The sequence below is a fragment of the Rhinatrema bivittatum genome, chromosome 12 (genome assembly GCF_901001135.1).
Source record: "Rhinatrema bivittatum chromosome 12, aRhiBiv1.1, whole genome shotgun sequence".
In the NCBI taxonomy this organism is placed as follows: domain Eukaryota; kingdom Metazoa; phylum Chordata; class Amphibia; order Gymnophiona; family Rhinatrematidae; genus Rhinatrema; species Rhinatrema bivittatum.
The window spans coordinates 45,388,517-45,403,746 of NC_042626.1; the positions used below are offsets into that span (position 1 = coordinate 45,388,517).

The following is a 15,230-nucleotide window of genomic DNA, read 5'->3' on the forward strand; positions in this document are numbered from 1 at the left end:
ATTTACATGCGTAACTCCTTTGAAAATGACCCCCTAAGTCTATTCCATGTTACCGTTGCTAGTAATAGCAGTGGCTATTTTCTAAGTCAACTTAATTAATATTAGGTAATGACTTCTCCAAGAACTTATCCAATCCTTTTTTAAACACAGCTATACTAACTGCACTAACCACATCCTCTGGCAACAAATTCCAGAGTTTGTGATCTTACCAGCACTTCTGAGAAGGGTATAGCCAGAAGTTTGTTGTGGCTCAGAAACTGGTCAGTAGTCACAGTATCTAATGTACACCTAAGCAAGCTTTCTTACAGGGGAAGACTTCTGTTCATGGAAAATCTCGACGCAGGTGAAGACCCTGGGGAAGGTAAAGCTTCAAAAATTTCCCTTCTCTTCCCTCACATACCCCTCGGCCCACTCACCAAGTTCCTATATATATATATATATATATATATATATATATATATATATATATAAAACAAAGATTTAGGAGCTCTGGCTAATCACTGGAGTGCGTCTGCGCATGAATGTACCATGACGTTTGCCCAGAGCTGCTGGGGGTGGAGGCTGACACAGCAGACATCAAGAAGAGAGGCAGGTACAGCAGAGCCACACTGTGATGTCAAAGAAGGAAGAGAAAAAGCACCCCAAATAAATGTATCAGAAATATCTTCTCTAAACTCCCTTCTTTACATCCCTCCAGCACCTTTTGTTATAATTGTTCCCTCACCCCTGCTACCCCATCCCTTCATATCTCCCCTTCACCTGGCCGCCTCAGTCAATGTATGTGTCATTTGCCTAAATTGAATACGAGCACATCAAGTGAATGTAATTGGTTCCTATGATGTTTATGTCCTGATGGAAACCGTTGTGGTCTTCACTTGGAACGATGGTATATAAAATGGTTAAATAAATAAAAAGCAATGGCAGAGTTGGGTGGGCTCAGAAGCAGAAGTGTTACAATGAGCAGCAGTGGTGGAGGCAGGGCTCATGGGATTTCTCTGGCTGCACTCTTGACAGAAAGCAGCCGGGGGGGATGGGGAGTAGGCGAGAGGAGCGGAGTGGAAAGGCTGCTGGTTGCCCGGGCCTCGCCAGCCAAAGGAAGCAGTCCAAGGTGGGGGCGTGAGGAAGAAGAAGAGAGCAGTTGGACTGGGAGGGAGGAAGGTCAGTAATGAGTGCCAGATTGGGAGGGGAGGAGGCAGTGCAGACACAAACCCTCCATCTTACCATCACCCCGCCCTGCACCCATGCCTGAAAACTTACCCAGAGAAATAAGTGGCCGTTAGTACAGGAGGAGTTTCAAATCCTGCGGTTTGTCTGGTTAAGTTTAAATTTAACAGGACAAGCCACTTTGAAAATAAACCTCATGGTATAGTCCTGCTTAGAAATAAAAGTAATTTGTCAACTAAACACCTATTGCTTCCTGGACCTTATGCGAGTGTCTATAGGTGGGCGATCTGAGGTATTAACATGGGTAAATCTATTGTTCTCTGCATTCTTTTGGTAATGGTTAATGTATATTGCAACTTCTCAATAAACACAAAAAAAGCAATCTGTCTGTTTTTCTTTCCCTGCCATATGTCAGTCTCCTCTCTTGAGCTTACAAATTGACTCAGCATGGGCTGACCTGCTCCTGGCCGAGGCACTGCAGCTCTGCAGGCTCAGAAGCCCTGGCGCTACAGTACCTTGCATAAAACTGGGAGACCCAAAAGGCAGACTGGAGCCTGCTCCTGTTAATCAGCAGCCTTCAGGCAATCCTGTTTCTTCCTCACTGTCTCTTCCTTGCCTGCTCCTCTCTTCTTTCTTTCCTTTCCTCTCGCCCTCACACTCAACGCATCATATCAAGTCAGACTTCTGCAAGCATCCATTTTCTTCAGCCTGTCTTTTTCTTTCAGAGCTGCATGCGAGGGCAGTGGGAGAGAATCCGCGTGTTCTCCTGTACGGAACTGTAAGATGGGAGGTTTGCCTCGCCCTGCCCTGCCTAGAGAGGTGAATAGGGCTATTTGCCTTTCTCAACCCTCCACTCCCTCCTCTTTAACCTTTACCTACTCACAGTAAATTGCCTTATAAGGAAAATGGCTCCCCTTTGTGACATCATTAGCATCTGGGTTCTGGGAGGGGGAAGGACAACTGAGAGGAAGGGTTTGCCTGGGGTCAAATGAAGAAGAGCAAAGGGAAGAAAGGGAAAAAAACAGCTAGCAGGGGAAAACAAGTAAGTAAATCAAACAATTTCTGCTTTCAGAGTTCAGGTCCTACCCAACTCCAGCCAACATAAAAACTGGTACAACATCTGCAACTTCATTTTGGACACTTATACAATACTGCTGCTTACCAACCTAGTTACCCTTCCCTCAGGAGATGATGGTATGTTTCTAGGTTTCTAAGTCTCTTCCTGCGGTACTCAGATCCCTGTAATCTCTCATAGTCTTCTATGGAAATGGTGACTACTAGAAGAACTGGAGGGGACCATAGTCCTTTGCTAAATTGGAGTCACTATACATTGTTAAAGACAATCTGGGCTATAACCTTGCTAGCATTGTGTTTGTTTTGCTTGGAGAGGTGTGGAACTGGATGAGTGGGGAGAGAAGTGGAGGAGAAAGCTGTTTCAAGGGTGCCCAACAATTCACAATTTCTAAAGACTTTTTAGAGCAAGTTTGCCCCAAGTCCTTGAGGGAGGAAGAGATTTGATTTGTTTCTTAGAATAAAGTTAATTCTTAATAATGCAGTTCTTAAATAAAGCTATAATCCTTCTCTCAGTGCACTGTCCTATCAGTATCCTTTCCCTATGGGCTACTGATTTTGTTCTGTATAGTTTCGTATCTCAAGCACAGGAACATTTTATTGTGGGCATAGTACGGAGTTTGCCAAAATCTCTTCCACTGAGGTTACTCCTCAGCCATATTCACAATTTCGATGTCTCAGGGTAGCACTAGGACAGACTTCTGACAATGATCAGCATAGGCTGTACGTACACAGCCATCTTAGGGATGAAGCTAATGAAAGAGAATGTTTATGTGAATAGGACATTGCATCTGGAGAAGAGCATTTTAGCTGGAGTGAGGGGTTATGGTTGGAGGAGGATCTTAGCAATGCAGTTTTGATTGCAATCTGATTTTGGGATCATGCATTAATGATCCCCAAAAAACAGCATGAAATTGAATTCCAGTTGGAACAGGGGCTTGGATGAGATTTTTTGGGGGGAGATCGTTGTTTCTTCAGAAATGAGGATTTTCATCTAAAGAATGTAAGTAAATCCAACCTCTTTGGATCACGAGCTCTGGTCCAGCTTTAACTGACAGTTCAAAATTAAAAGTGAGAAAGGACAACAGCCCCCTAGTGTGTTTGTGTATAGTTATAAGAATCTATCTTTATATACTGTACACACCCAACAGCCCCCCCCCCCCCCACACACACACACATCAGTGGGATGTATATACTGTGATGTATATAGCACTTTATTTAAAATCGATTTCTTGTATGCATGCTTCCAGTAGTTTGTAGCAGATTACAAGTGAATATACATATTACAAATGAAGCAAACAATTATGTATATATATTAAAACAAAACATCATAAAATAATAAACATAAAGCAAACAAAGAAAAATATAATGGCCTGTCAAGAATACAAGTACTTTCCACTTTTACTGTTATACTCTTCCTAGAATAACTCTAAATCCCCACACCTCTTGATGTAAAACAATTCTCTGCGCATTCCTAATTGACCATCATAATAGGCGTCATTGTGTGGCAATCCATGCCTGTCAATCACTCTGCCTTATGTTTAATCATAGGTCAGTCCATAATCAATTTTTAAGAATTTTTTTAGTGCTGTAGTGCTCCATGTGTTTTAAAATACTTCAAATATCCACTGTGCTATTAACACCTTTAACCAAGCTTTTAAATCTTCTTAGTACTTGATACACAGTTCTTTGGTACTTAGCTTTAGTTGAAAATATCACAACTCCTGCCCGAGTTTCTCCTATCGGATGATCCAGCAATGCGACCGATACCACATTGCTAAGTCTGTGCCCAACGCTGTACAGGTTTTGGACGGTGTCGTCCTTCCTCAAGGGCAAAATCTGCGCCACAAAAAGAATTTAGATCACTGCGGTTAATGCTATTATCTCTCGAACACAACAATGCACCAGCTACTCACTCATTACTGCATCATAATGGCTCTCAGCGTTTTTTCGTACTTCTCTTCCAGTTTAAATTTGCCGCCTCCATTTTAAAGCCCCTGATCGTTACGTACCATCTACGTCACTTCTGGTGTCAGATTCACCATTTACTGACATCTTACCCTCGCGTTCTCAAGGCCCTTTTCGTACTTCTCTTCCGGTTTGAATTTCCCGCCTCCATTTTAAAGCCCCTGGTCCTTATGTACCCTCTACGTCACTTCTGGTGTCAGGTTCACCATTTACTGACATCATTCCCTCGCATTCTCAAGACCCCTTATCAATCCATTACGTCTAAGTTGATGTTACAAAGAATACCAATCGATGATACTATTAAGTCCTGAGGGCGTAACTGTGCTCATACGAAAAATCCATTGTTGTTCCCTTAAGTTTAATACAAAATTAGGATCACCCCCTCGCATGTTGTCTGCAATAACCTCTAATACTCGCCACTTGAGTTGTTGGAAAGTATGATGTTGTTCTGAGCAATGAGCCACCATTGGGGCTAACATTTTACCCGTGTTGATGCAACTGCGGTGTTCTATTAATCTAACTCGTATTTGTCGCTTCGTGCGTCCAATATAATACAAGTTACAAGGGCACACTACAATATATATTACCCTCGAAGTGTCACATGATGAATAATGTCGTGCTTTGTGCACTTGTCCATTTTTGTCAACCCATTTGTCACCTTCAATGGCCTGACTACACATGGAACAATGGTTACAAGCCCAGTGTCCTTTCTGTTGAATGGTATTACTTACTGTAACTGGTGACATAAAAGAATGCATAACCAGATCTCCCACATTCTTGCCCCTACTGTATGTGATCAGCGGGGACGTCCTGAAAATGCTGTGTGTTTTCAACACCAACCAACTGCTCTGACTCGAATAATACATCTACATTGGTTGGTGTTGAAAACACACAGCATTTTCAGGACGTCCCCGCTGATCACATACAGTAGGGGCAAGAATGTGGGAGATCTGGTTATGCATTCTTTTATGTCACCAGTTACAGTAAGTAATACCATTCAACAGAAAGGACACTGGGCTTGTAACCATTGTTCCATGTGTAGTCAGGCCATTGAAGGTGACAAATGGGTTGACAAAAATGGACAAGTGCACAAAGCACGACATTATTCATCATGTGACACTTCGAGGGTAATATATATTGTAGTGTGCCCTTGTAACTTGTATTATATTGGACGCACGAAGCGACAAATACGAGTTAGATTAATAGAACACCGCAGTTGCATCAACACGGGTAAAATGTTAGCCCCAATGGTGGCTCATTGCTCAGAACAACATCATACTTTCCAACAACTCAAGTGGCGAGTATTAGAGGTTATTGCAGACAACATGCGAGGGGGTGATCCTAATTTTGTATTAAACTTAAGGGAACAACAATGGATTTTTCGTATGAGCACAGTTACGCCCTCAGGACTTAATAGTATCATCGATTGGTATTCTTTGTAACATCAACTTAGACGTAATGGATTGATAAGGGGTCTTGAGAATGCGAGGGAATGATGTCAGTAAATGGTGAACCTGACACCAGAAGTGACGTAGAGGGTACATAAGGACCAGGGGCTTTAAAATGGAGGCGGGAAATTCAAACCGGAAGAGAAGTACGAAAAGGGCCTTGAGAACGCGAGGGTAAGATGTCAGTAAATGGTGAATCCGACACCAGAAGTGACGTAGATGGTACGTAACGATCAGGGGCTTTAAAATGGAGGCGGCAAATTTAAACCGGAAGAGAAGTACGAAAAAACGCTGAGAGCCATTATGATGCAGTAATGAGTGAGTAGCTGGTGCATTGTTGTGTTCGAGAGATAATAGCATTAACCGCAGTGATCTAAATTCTTTTTGTGGCGCAGATTTTGCCCTTGAGGAAGGACGACACCGTCCGAAACCTGTACAGCGTTGGGCACAGACTTAGCAATGTGGTATCGGTCGCATTGCTGGATCATCCGATAGGAGAAACTCGGGCAGGAGTTGTGATATTTTCAACTAAAGCTAAGTACCAAAGAACTGTGTATCAAGTACTAAGAAGATTTAAAAGCTTGGTTAAAGGTGTTAATAGCACAGTGGATATTTGAAGTATTTTAAAACACATGGAGCACTACAGCACTAAAAAAATTCTTAAAAAATTGATTATGGACTGACCTATGATTAAACATAAGGCAGAGTGATTGACAGGCATGGATTGCCACACAATGACGCCTATTATGATGGTCAATTAGGAATGCGCAGAGAATTGTTTTACATCAAGAGGTGTGGGGATTTAGAGTTATTTTACATAAGTTACACTGGTTCCCTTCTCAAATTAAAAGTTAGAGGGCGACATTAGGGGTCAATTGTTTATACTCTTCCTAGAAACATGACAGCAGAAAAAGACCATATTTAGCCTGCCCAACTAATTTAACTTTATAATTCCTATTACTCTGTCAGAGATCTCCTGGGTTTATCTCATGCTTTCTCTAAATTCAGATACTGGTCAGGTCTCCATCACCTCTACTGGGTGTCATGGTTTTGCCTGCCGTGCAGCCTCACTGTGCCCTTATCCTGTCTGCTATGACACCTCCCCCATCTGCAGAGGCCTCAAGTGAGCTGCAGTGAGCTACCTGAGCCATCTCCTTATCTGACTCAGCTTGTGGTGCTGCCGCCTCTCCACCAGGGGTCCTCAGTAAGCTTTACCACTAGCCTTGCCAAGCTCCGCTTCGCTGCTCACACCACACCCAAGCTCTAGCCCTGCCTTGCCAGAGCTGCCTCTTCATGGAGTCACTCTTGGTTCTTTGATCTAGTTGCTCTTACCTTGCAGCCTCTGGGCCTTCTTGTTGCTTGTACTTTGCTCTGTGGCCTACTCAGGCCTTACCATTCTTAGTGGCCTGCATTGCTGCCTTGGTCCACGGTGTTCTTTGTTCTGTGTTGTCTTGTCTAATCCTTGTCCAGTCCTGCCTTTGTCTGGTCTAGTCCTGCCCTGGCCAGTGCAGTTCCTTGTATCCATTCCCTACCTTTTTATTGCCTTGCCCCAGCCTGTATCCAGCCCCAGTCCCTGTTCTGCACCAAATATTGAGAAAATAATGTCAATCAAGATTAATATGAATCACAAGTGAAACCATTTTTAGAAAAAATATAAAACAGAGAGACATAGAGAAACCTATGATCGAGTTTACTGGTTTTAAAAAACCATTGTAAAAAAACAACTAGGTTTACCAGTTCTGAGGTTTCTGTCTCCACATAAAAATTGTTTTTCAAATTCATGATCATAGCACAATAAAGATTGGCTTTTAAATGTTAATGTCTGTATAACTCGCTACTTTATACAGTTAGTTTATTTTCTGTACAACATAATTGGAAACTAGCTGGTCCCATTTTTTGTCACTGCATCCTACCCACCCAGTATCTGTATCCAGTCCTAATCCCTGCTTAGTATCCTGTCTGTCCAGCCTGTTCCACTACCCAGTTCTTAGCTCCCTGCCTATTCCAATACCCAGACCTCGGCTTCCAGTCTGTATCTGCCCTCAGTGCCTGCCCTGCCTTATCCAGCCTGTCCCATCTTGTCCAATCTCGACCAGCTTATCCAGTTTTACCGAAGCCCTAGTGGTCCCCAAAACCCAAGGGCTCAACCTACGGGGAAGGAGCTGGCTAGGCAGAAGACCAGCCCAGCTTCCAGCTATGATGTTCTGCCACTGAAGCCAAGCTCTACTGGCCCCCAGAACCCAAGGAGGCTCAACCTGCGGGGAAGGAGGCTGACTAAGCAGAAGACAAGTCCTTATCCAGTCCTGTACAGATCTGAGAGGAAGAATCCTGACCCAGCCGGCACCCCATGACACTGTGAGCCTGTTCTATATCTCTATTACCTTCTTTATAAAGAAAAATTTCCTAGCACTACTCCTGATTCTAAACCCTTTCAATCTCATCCCATGACCTCTTGTTCTAGAGCCTCCTTTCTGTTGAAAGAGGGTCACGTCCTATGCATGGAAACCTTTGAGATATTTAAATGTCTCTATCATATCTCCCATATTTCACTTTTCCTCTAGGGCATACAAGTTTTGATTTTTTTTTCATAACATTTTATTTTCCAAATACACAGGTATATTATCAAGGTCGTCACTCACCAAGTTAACATATGCAATTATAAAAATTCCATTACAAACACACAAACAGCATTACACATATCGAAGTAATTTGGAAATACAACTACTTATAAGCTAACGTCCAATATCCACTCCCCTCCAATAGTGTCCCTATACATTGTATAAATATCTGGTTTGTTTATTTATTTATTTATTTATTTATTTATTTAGATAGATAGATAGATAAATAAATATATGCCTGGTTAGGGAGCAGGTAGGCCAGTTTCTCCATTTAAGCGATATCTACCACCTTGCTTTCCTAGCAGGTTTTAGTGGGCAAATATGAGTCTCACGGCACATAATAAATGTCCCACCAGCTTTATATTTTGCCACATGCTGAACCTGTTGGACCAAAAGAAACGTAAATGGATCTGCCTCAAGCTGCTGCCCACAGATGCATAAATTTGATCTGTAATCTCTGCCCAAAAGGACTGTACTTGTCTACACTCCCACCACATATGTATATAGTGTAAGTTCCTTCCCATCTGCATCCCCTCCAACAACCCTTATACCAGCAGTATTGTATATTCAGTTCAGAAATGTATACAACAGTTCCTGTCCTTTATACGTATCATGATTCATCTTGACACTTTCCAAATAGATTTCCAATCTTTTGTTGTCAAGATCCTTGCATAGATCAAGATTCCATTGATGAACTAAACGGGGGGAAGTATCCGCTTTGCAAAACACAGTCCAAATAGAAGGAGAGAGCACAAGGACTAGGTTGTTGTGCCCTTTCCTTTCTGCATAAAACCTCCTCTATCCACTCACGCTCCTCCACGGTGGGATCAAAGGCAGATGCTTTCATAAAATTTTTATGCAACTGCAAATACAGATATCTGGTAGTTTTGGGGATCTGAAATTCCCCCACCAAACCGGTGAAAGATTTAATACTACCAGCCCTCTACTATTTGGCCAAGGCGCCTTAGACCTGGAGTATGCATTCAAACACATCCCCTCACTGCCCCCCACACTCATGCATGGCAGGCAGGGAATCAAATTAAAGAGTGCAAGGGAGAAAGATTGACATTGACACAAACACACAACCCACTTAGCCCTCCCCCCCCCCCCCCCCCCCCCCCCCCCAAGAATGGAGGAATAGCTTAAAGGTTAGAGCAGTGCATTATGAACCAGTGAAACCATAGTCCAAATCTCACTGTTACTCCTTCTGACCTTGGGCAAGTCATTTCATGATCTATTGCCCCAGGTACAAAATTTAGATCGTGAGCCCTCTAGGGACAGGGAAATACCTATAGTACCTGAATGTAATCTGCTTTGAAGTGGCTGAAGGGCAGGATATAAATCTAAATAAATAGACCTACCACTTCCCACAACTCAATATCAGGAAAAAATGTACATTGAGATATTTGTGGATTCTGTGCCAATGAGGTCATGTATGTTTTAGTATTATTCAGTGATATAATATACCATTTTACTGACTGTCATGCCCTCAAAGTATGAGCTATAATTAATTGGTCTTGAAGGATAGGCCTCAGTGTACTGACGAGAAGGGCATAGGCCACTAAATATGCTAAACTACAGCCTCTCGCTCCCTCCTTCTCCAACATAAACCCTATGCCTATCCAGGTGCATAAACAGAACAAGCTTCATGCCCAGTAATATTTCTGCAATTCTGAAAGCCCCAATCCCCATATCTCTATGCTTTACCATTGTCATATACTTCAATCTTGGATGCCAAATCATTGCTCTCTTAAGAGTCTGGAAAGTAGTTATGGGGAATTCACATGGGAGGTGCATAAAGGAGTAGATTGGTTGGGAAAGTATGGACATCTTTACAGGTTAACGTGACCAAGCAAAGAAATAGGGAGCTGCTTAAGTCTGCTTTTATTTTAGTAAATATCAACAGATAATTGTCCTTATAAAGCTTCAAGAAATCCCTAGAGATCCAAATACCAAGGTACCTGAATCCATTAGAAGCCCTCTGAAATAAATCCGCCTCTCCAAGCTCTTTTCTTGTGGTGTTAACCATTATAAGTTCAGATTTAGAGTAGTTTACTTCATATCCAGATAGTGAGCCATACTGGAACTCCAGCAGAGCAGAGCAGATATAGATCTGGACAAATTAGTCAAGTGTAGTAAGGCATCACCTGCATACAGAGATAATTTGTGGCTAAAAATGCCTAGGTTAAAGCCCTGAATATTTCAGAAATGTCGAACAGCTTGGGCCAGTGGTTCAATTTCAAGGTCAGATAGTAATGGGGGCAAAGGACAGCCTTGCCTTGTCCCCCTTTCAATGATAAAGGAGTCTGACATCAACCCCGCCAGAGAGTATCGTTGCTGGGGAGCCGGTATACAGAGCATGTATGCAGGAAATAAAAGCTTCAGGGAAAACAAAGCGTTTTAAGAATGCAAATAGGAAGAGCCAAGATACATGATCAATGCTTTGTCTGTGTCCATCGAAAAGTGGTCTCTTGCAATTTTTTTTCTAGTGGCAAGTTGTAGTATATCAAATAAGCATCTTGTGTTGTTGGCTGATGTATGCCCCTTAATAAGTCCAGTCTGGTCAGGGTGGATTAAGGCGAGGTTGATCTCATCTAACCTAAATTGAATAATTTTTGCTAAGAGCTTAACATCAGTATTTACCAAAGAGATAGGTCTGTAAGAAGAGCACTCCGGGGGGGTCCTTGAATTTTGTATATATTAGGACAATGAGAGCTTCAGTCAAGTTACCCATTTTAGCACCGGGGGGGGGGGGGGTTCTTATATAGTTATGTAGCTCACACAAATATGGAACTAATAAGTCTCAGAAAGTCTTATCAATCCAGCTGTATAACTTAAACTGCCTACTGGCAACTCCTCTTGGATTTGTTTAATAAGGAAGATCCCTCATGCCGCACTGTCTCAGGGTTCCATAAGTTTTGGAAAAAAAAACATTTGTAAACCAGTGGAGTATCATTCCCAACAGAACCATTGGTGAGAGGAGTTAGCTTTTGATCTTACCCCCAATAATTATGCTAACTGCTTTAAAAGACTTAAGCAAACTACTGGCAATATGAATCTGAGAGAAACCCAAGTTTTCAATCCATTTTTACATCCTACAGAGGTAAGCCAAAGTTCTCCATTTATCTACTTCAGATTTATACCAGAAATGTGGCAATGCCGTAGGTACTCTAGGACATCAATTCTGAACATGTCCCAAAATTCAGGTTTTTATTGCGAAAGGTAATGGGATTAATTTTTTCAGTGATGGGATTAATTTTTCAGTGATGGAAACTCAGATGCCTCTAGATGCAGGGATAGTTTTATTTGATGATTTACATGTGTGCCCTTCCTCAATAGATATGTATGCCTATGGTACATAATGGTATTTTTATTTGCAAAGAAGACAATTTTGCAGAAATGGATGGTACCTGAAGCACCTACAATAACTCAATTGCGAAATACTACTTTCCATTTCTGCAATATGGAAAAATCTGCAGTTAAATATGATGAGGTCCATATTCAGACACAATCCAGCTAGCAAAGTTAGCCAAATAAACTTATCTGGCTACCTTTGGAGGCATATTCAATAGTGAAACCGCACTATTGAGTATAACTGGCTAACTTTAGGACAGCTGTTTGGCTGGACCAGACTTAGCCAGCTAAATCATCTGGCTGGATGGAGCATAAATCAGTTAACTTAGCCAGCTAACTCAACTCCTCCCGTTACACCCCTCAAAACACCCCTAACTTAGGCCTACATTCATCAAAATGCTATAAATATAGCAGAAATAATGCCCTAAAAATATCATGTTGCGCATTGCGTCAATGCACAGCATGCTGTGTCAGCACGTTGTGCATCATTTTATGAGGCATGGGTTTGTTTGTTTTTTTTTAAATATATATATTGGCTTCCTGCAGCAGCCTCTTTGAGGGTGTCAGGCATTGGAGAGAGAGAAGAGGAAGTGAGTTGTTTGATAGTGGTCAGAGTAGGAGTTTACCTAACGATTTGTATTCTGTTGTCATCTGTTTCACTGTACCTTGGTCTTTTGTCGTCTTTGATGGAGTGAAATTTTTGTCAGTTTGTCTTGTTTGTCTGTGTTTGTGTCAGGAAGAGGGGTGGTGAGGGGGAGGAGGAGTGGTGAGGCATGGTGGTGAGGAGGAGGAGTGGTGAGGCGTGGTGATGTTGGGTGGAGAGAATGGTGCATGAGAGGCAGGGGGAGAGAGGCAAGGAGAGGACTGAGGAGAGAAGGGGAGGAGGGAGGATGAGGCCAGGCGTGCTAGAGGAAGAGGAGCAGTAGGAGTAGGCGTAGGGACAGGGACAGGACTAGCGATAGGAAAGGGGCTAGAGATAGGAGGAGGTGAGAGGGGGAAGGGAATAGGCAGGCAAGTCCAGTGGGAGGAAGACAACAGGTTAGGGATAGATAGAGAGGGCAGAGGGGAGGGGAGTTGGTAGGGTAGGTGCGGGGTGGGGGGGAGGAAGGGAGGGAAGAGAGAGGCAGGAGCAAGAGTGAGAAAAGGAAGGACACCTCTCTGGAAGCAAATGTGGCACCCCCCTCAGGTAGCCAGGCAGCAGGGCATGTTCGTCTCAGGGTCTTGATGTTCAGCCTGGAGGACAACAACATGGAAATTGCTGGGGTCCTGGAACATTATGCTATATTGTTTAGGAACCATGTGGCCAAGACCTCAAAGGCAGTCAAGGACCAGATCTGGCGCACCATCGCCCAAGCAATCTCCAGGCACAGCAGCGTGAGATGCAGTGAGAAACAGGTGACCCACAGATACTGGGTCATAAAGACACAGTTAAAGACCAAGGTGGAAAACCGCAACAGGTACATCCAGCAGACTGGCAGAGGAACCCTGTGTCCAATAGTACTGATGCCCATGGAGGAGCACCTCATCCAACGGATGGGACCAGATGTGTATGAGGCATGGCTGAGCTGGTAAGTTCATCTCACCTGTAAATGGCAAGACAGCTACAGCTATGCACATCATTTTGCATAGGATATTCACACTGATTGACATGAAAAGTGTGTAGCTCATGCCAAATGGTCCATGTGTGTACCTCTTGGCATTGGTACTTATGTGATCTTTGTTTCCACAGCTCTCGCTCAGGACTCTGCCGGTCTCAGCCGTCTAGTCCCGGGGACCAGCAGCACACACAGACCCAGCACAACCTCGATCCAGCACACCACATGGCCAGCACAAGGCAGCACACACAGAGCCACAGCCACCCACTAGCTCCCTCATGCCACTTCTAGAGCCTCAACACTCCACTCCACCCACGACCAGCACTATATCAGCACCAGCTCCGCCAGCACCACTGGCACCAACCGAGGCCTCAATGCACGAGCAGCTGGACTGGCTGGAAAAGAGCCATGGTGTCCCCCTTTACCAGATATGGGCAGAGCTAGTGCGCCTCAGGAAGGCAGTCAAAGGGCAGACCCAGGTCATGCATGACCAGACAGAAGCCCACATGCAAGCTCTTACCACAGCGGCAACGTCAATAAATAACCTCACTAGTGTCCTCACACAGATTCTGCAAAGAACACCTGAGCCTCTACTAGTGCCTTCCCCCAGCATTCCAAGTCTCTATGCTAGCAGCAGTCCCTGACCTAACAGATAAACATAGGGTAGGCCCCCCAAAGAAATGCCACTCCCAAGTGGCAAGCCACAGTGTGGCAAAGACCCATGAACGTTCACTACTGAAGGCCTGTTACACTGAAAAACAGGACTTGTTGAACAAGCCTGGCTGGGCCTCTGGACAGAGTTCTTGTGTCGGCTAGATGGAAGAAGAATGCTGGGCCTGTCCTTACTACTAAGTTCCTGTACTGGCTAGATGAACAAATGGTCTACTGCTGCCACTGTGGTGCTCTGCCTAGCTCTAAAGCCCTCCTCAATGCTCTGCCCATACTCGAACCTCCTTGATGCGGTCTCCAGTCACGTTCCAGCTGCTGCCTCTTCTCATCATGTCTCATCTCCTGCTCCTGATCATGGTGTCTGTCTTATCTCATCTCATCATTCTCCATATTGCTGTGTCTGATCTCATCTCGGCTCAGGCTGCTGCTACCTCCCCCATATTGCTGTGTCTGATCTCATCTCGGCTCAGGCTGCAGCTACCTCCTCCATGTTGCTGTGTCTCATCTCGTCTCAACTCAGGCTGCAGCTACCTCCATGTCTTCTCCTATTATCTCCATGCTGTTACCTCCATGCTGCTGTGTCTTCTCTTGGGGCTGCTACCTCCATGCTGTGGTGTCTTCACCTGGTCCTTGGCCTGCAAGCTGCACTCTCCAGTCCTGGTCCTGCTGCCTGCTATTGAATTCTGCTGCCTTGGCCCTTAGGCTGTCTCCTCTTTGAGTGCACTCTTTCTACATGGACTGTCTGGGGCCTTCACTTTAACTCTGCTGCCTTTGCCCTTAGGCTGACCATCCTTTGAGTTCACTCTTCTATATTGACTGGGGCCTTTTTCATGCTATCACAAAATAAGGCTGCTATCAGCTCTAATATCAGAGCTGTACTGTAGCTATTGGAGGTGCCAATTCCACTTTCTATGTTCTTTGCTGTAAACATGATGGTGCGAAAAGGATAAGATGCTAAGCCTGTATATGTAATGATGCATTTCTAATAATGTATGTACAGGTCTACACTGAATGTGCTATTCAGTTCACTTACTATGTTTATTTGTTTTATTTATTTAAAAAGTTTTGTATACCGTCATTCGTAAGGAACATCACAACGGTTCACATAACAAAAACATCATAAAACAACAATAATATTTATCGGTGGAAAAATTACAAAAACATATTCAATATAAAACAAAAAGTATTAATAAAAGAACAGGAAAATAAAATCATGAGGTTAGCTTTTTCATTCTAGCTGTTTCCTTTCTCTAGGTAGTCTGCATAGGCCTGTTCGAAAAGCCATGTCTTCAGGGCTTTTTTAAAGGATTTAATCTCTGTTTCAAGTCGTAATTCAACAGGCA

General features: G+C 43.5%; 1 protein-coding gene across 7 annotated transcripts in view; it reads left to right on the top strand.

Moving 5' to 3' along the window:
- The first annotated feature begins 2,125 nt into the window (after positions 1–2,125).
- LOC115074626 (myosin light chain kinase, smooth muscle-like) overlaps positions 2,126–15,230 on the top strand; it is a 42,874-nt gene continuing 29,769 nt past the window's right edge. For 3 of the 7 annotated variants that reach the window (XM_029574235.1, XM_029574237.1, XM_029574232.1), the window contains exon 1: positions 2,148–2,206. Coding sequence is in view for 1 of the 7 variants with exons in the window: in XM_029574231.1 (XP_029430091.1) it covers positions 2,153–2,206 (54 nt within the window). In the remaining 6 variants the exon portion in view is untranslated. Of the gene's footprint in view, positions 2,207–15,230 lie in introns of all 7 variants that reach the window. The other 4 variants (XM_029574233.1, XM_029574236.1, XM_029574234.1 and 1 more) reach the window with 3 other exon arrangements.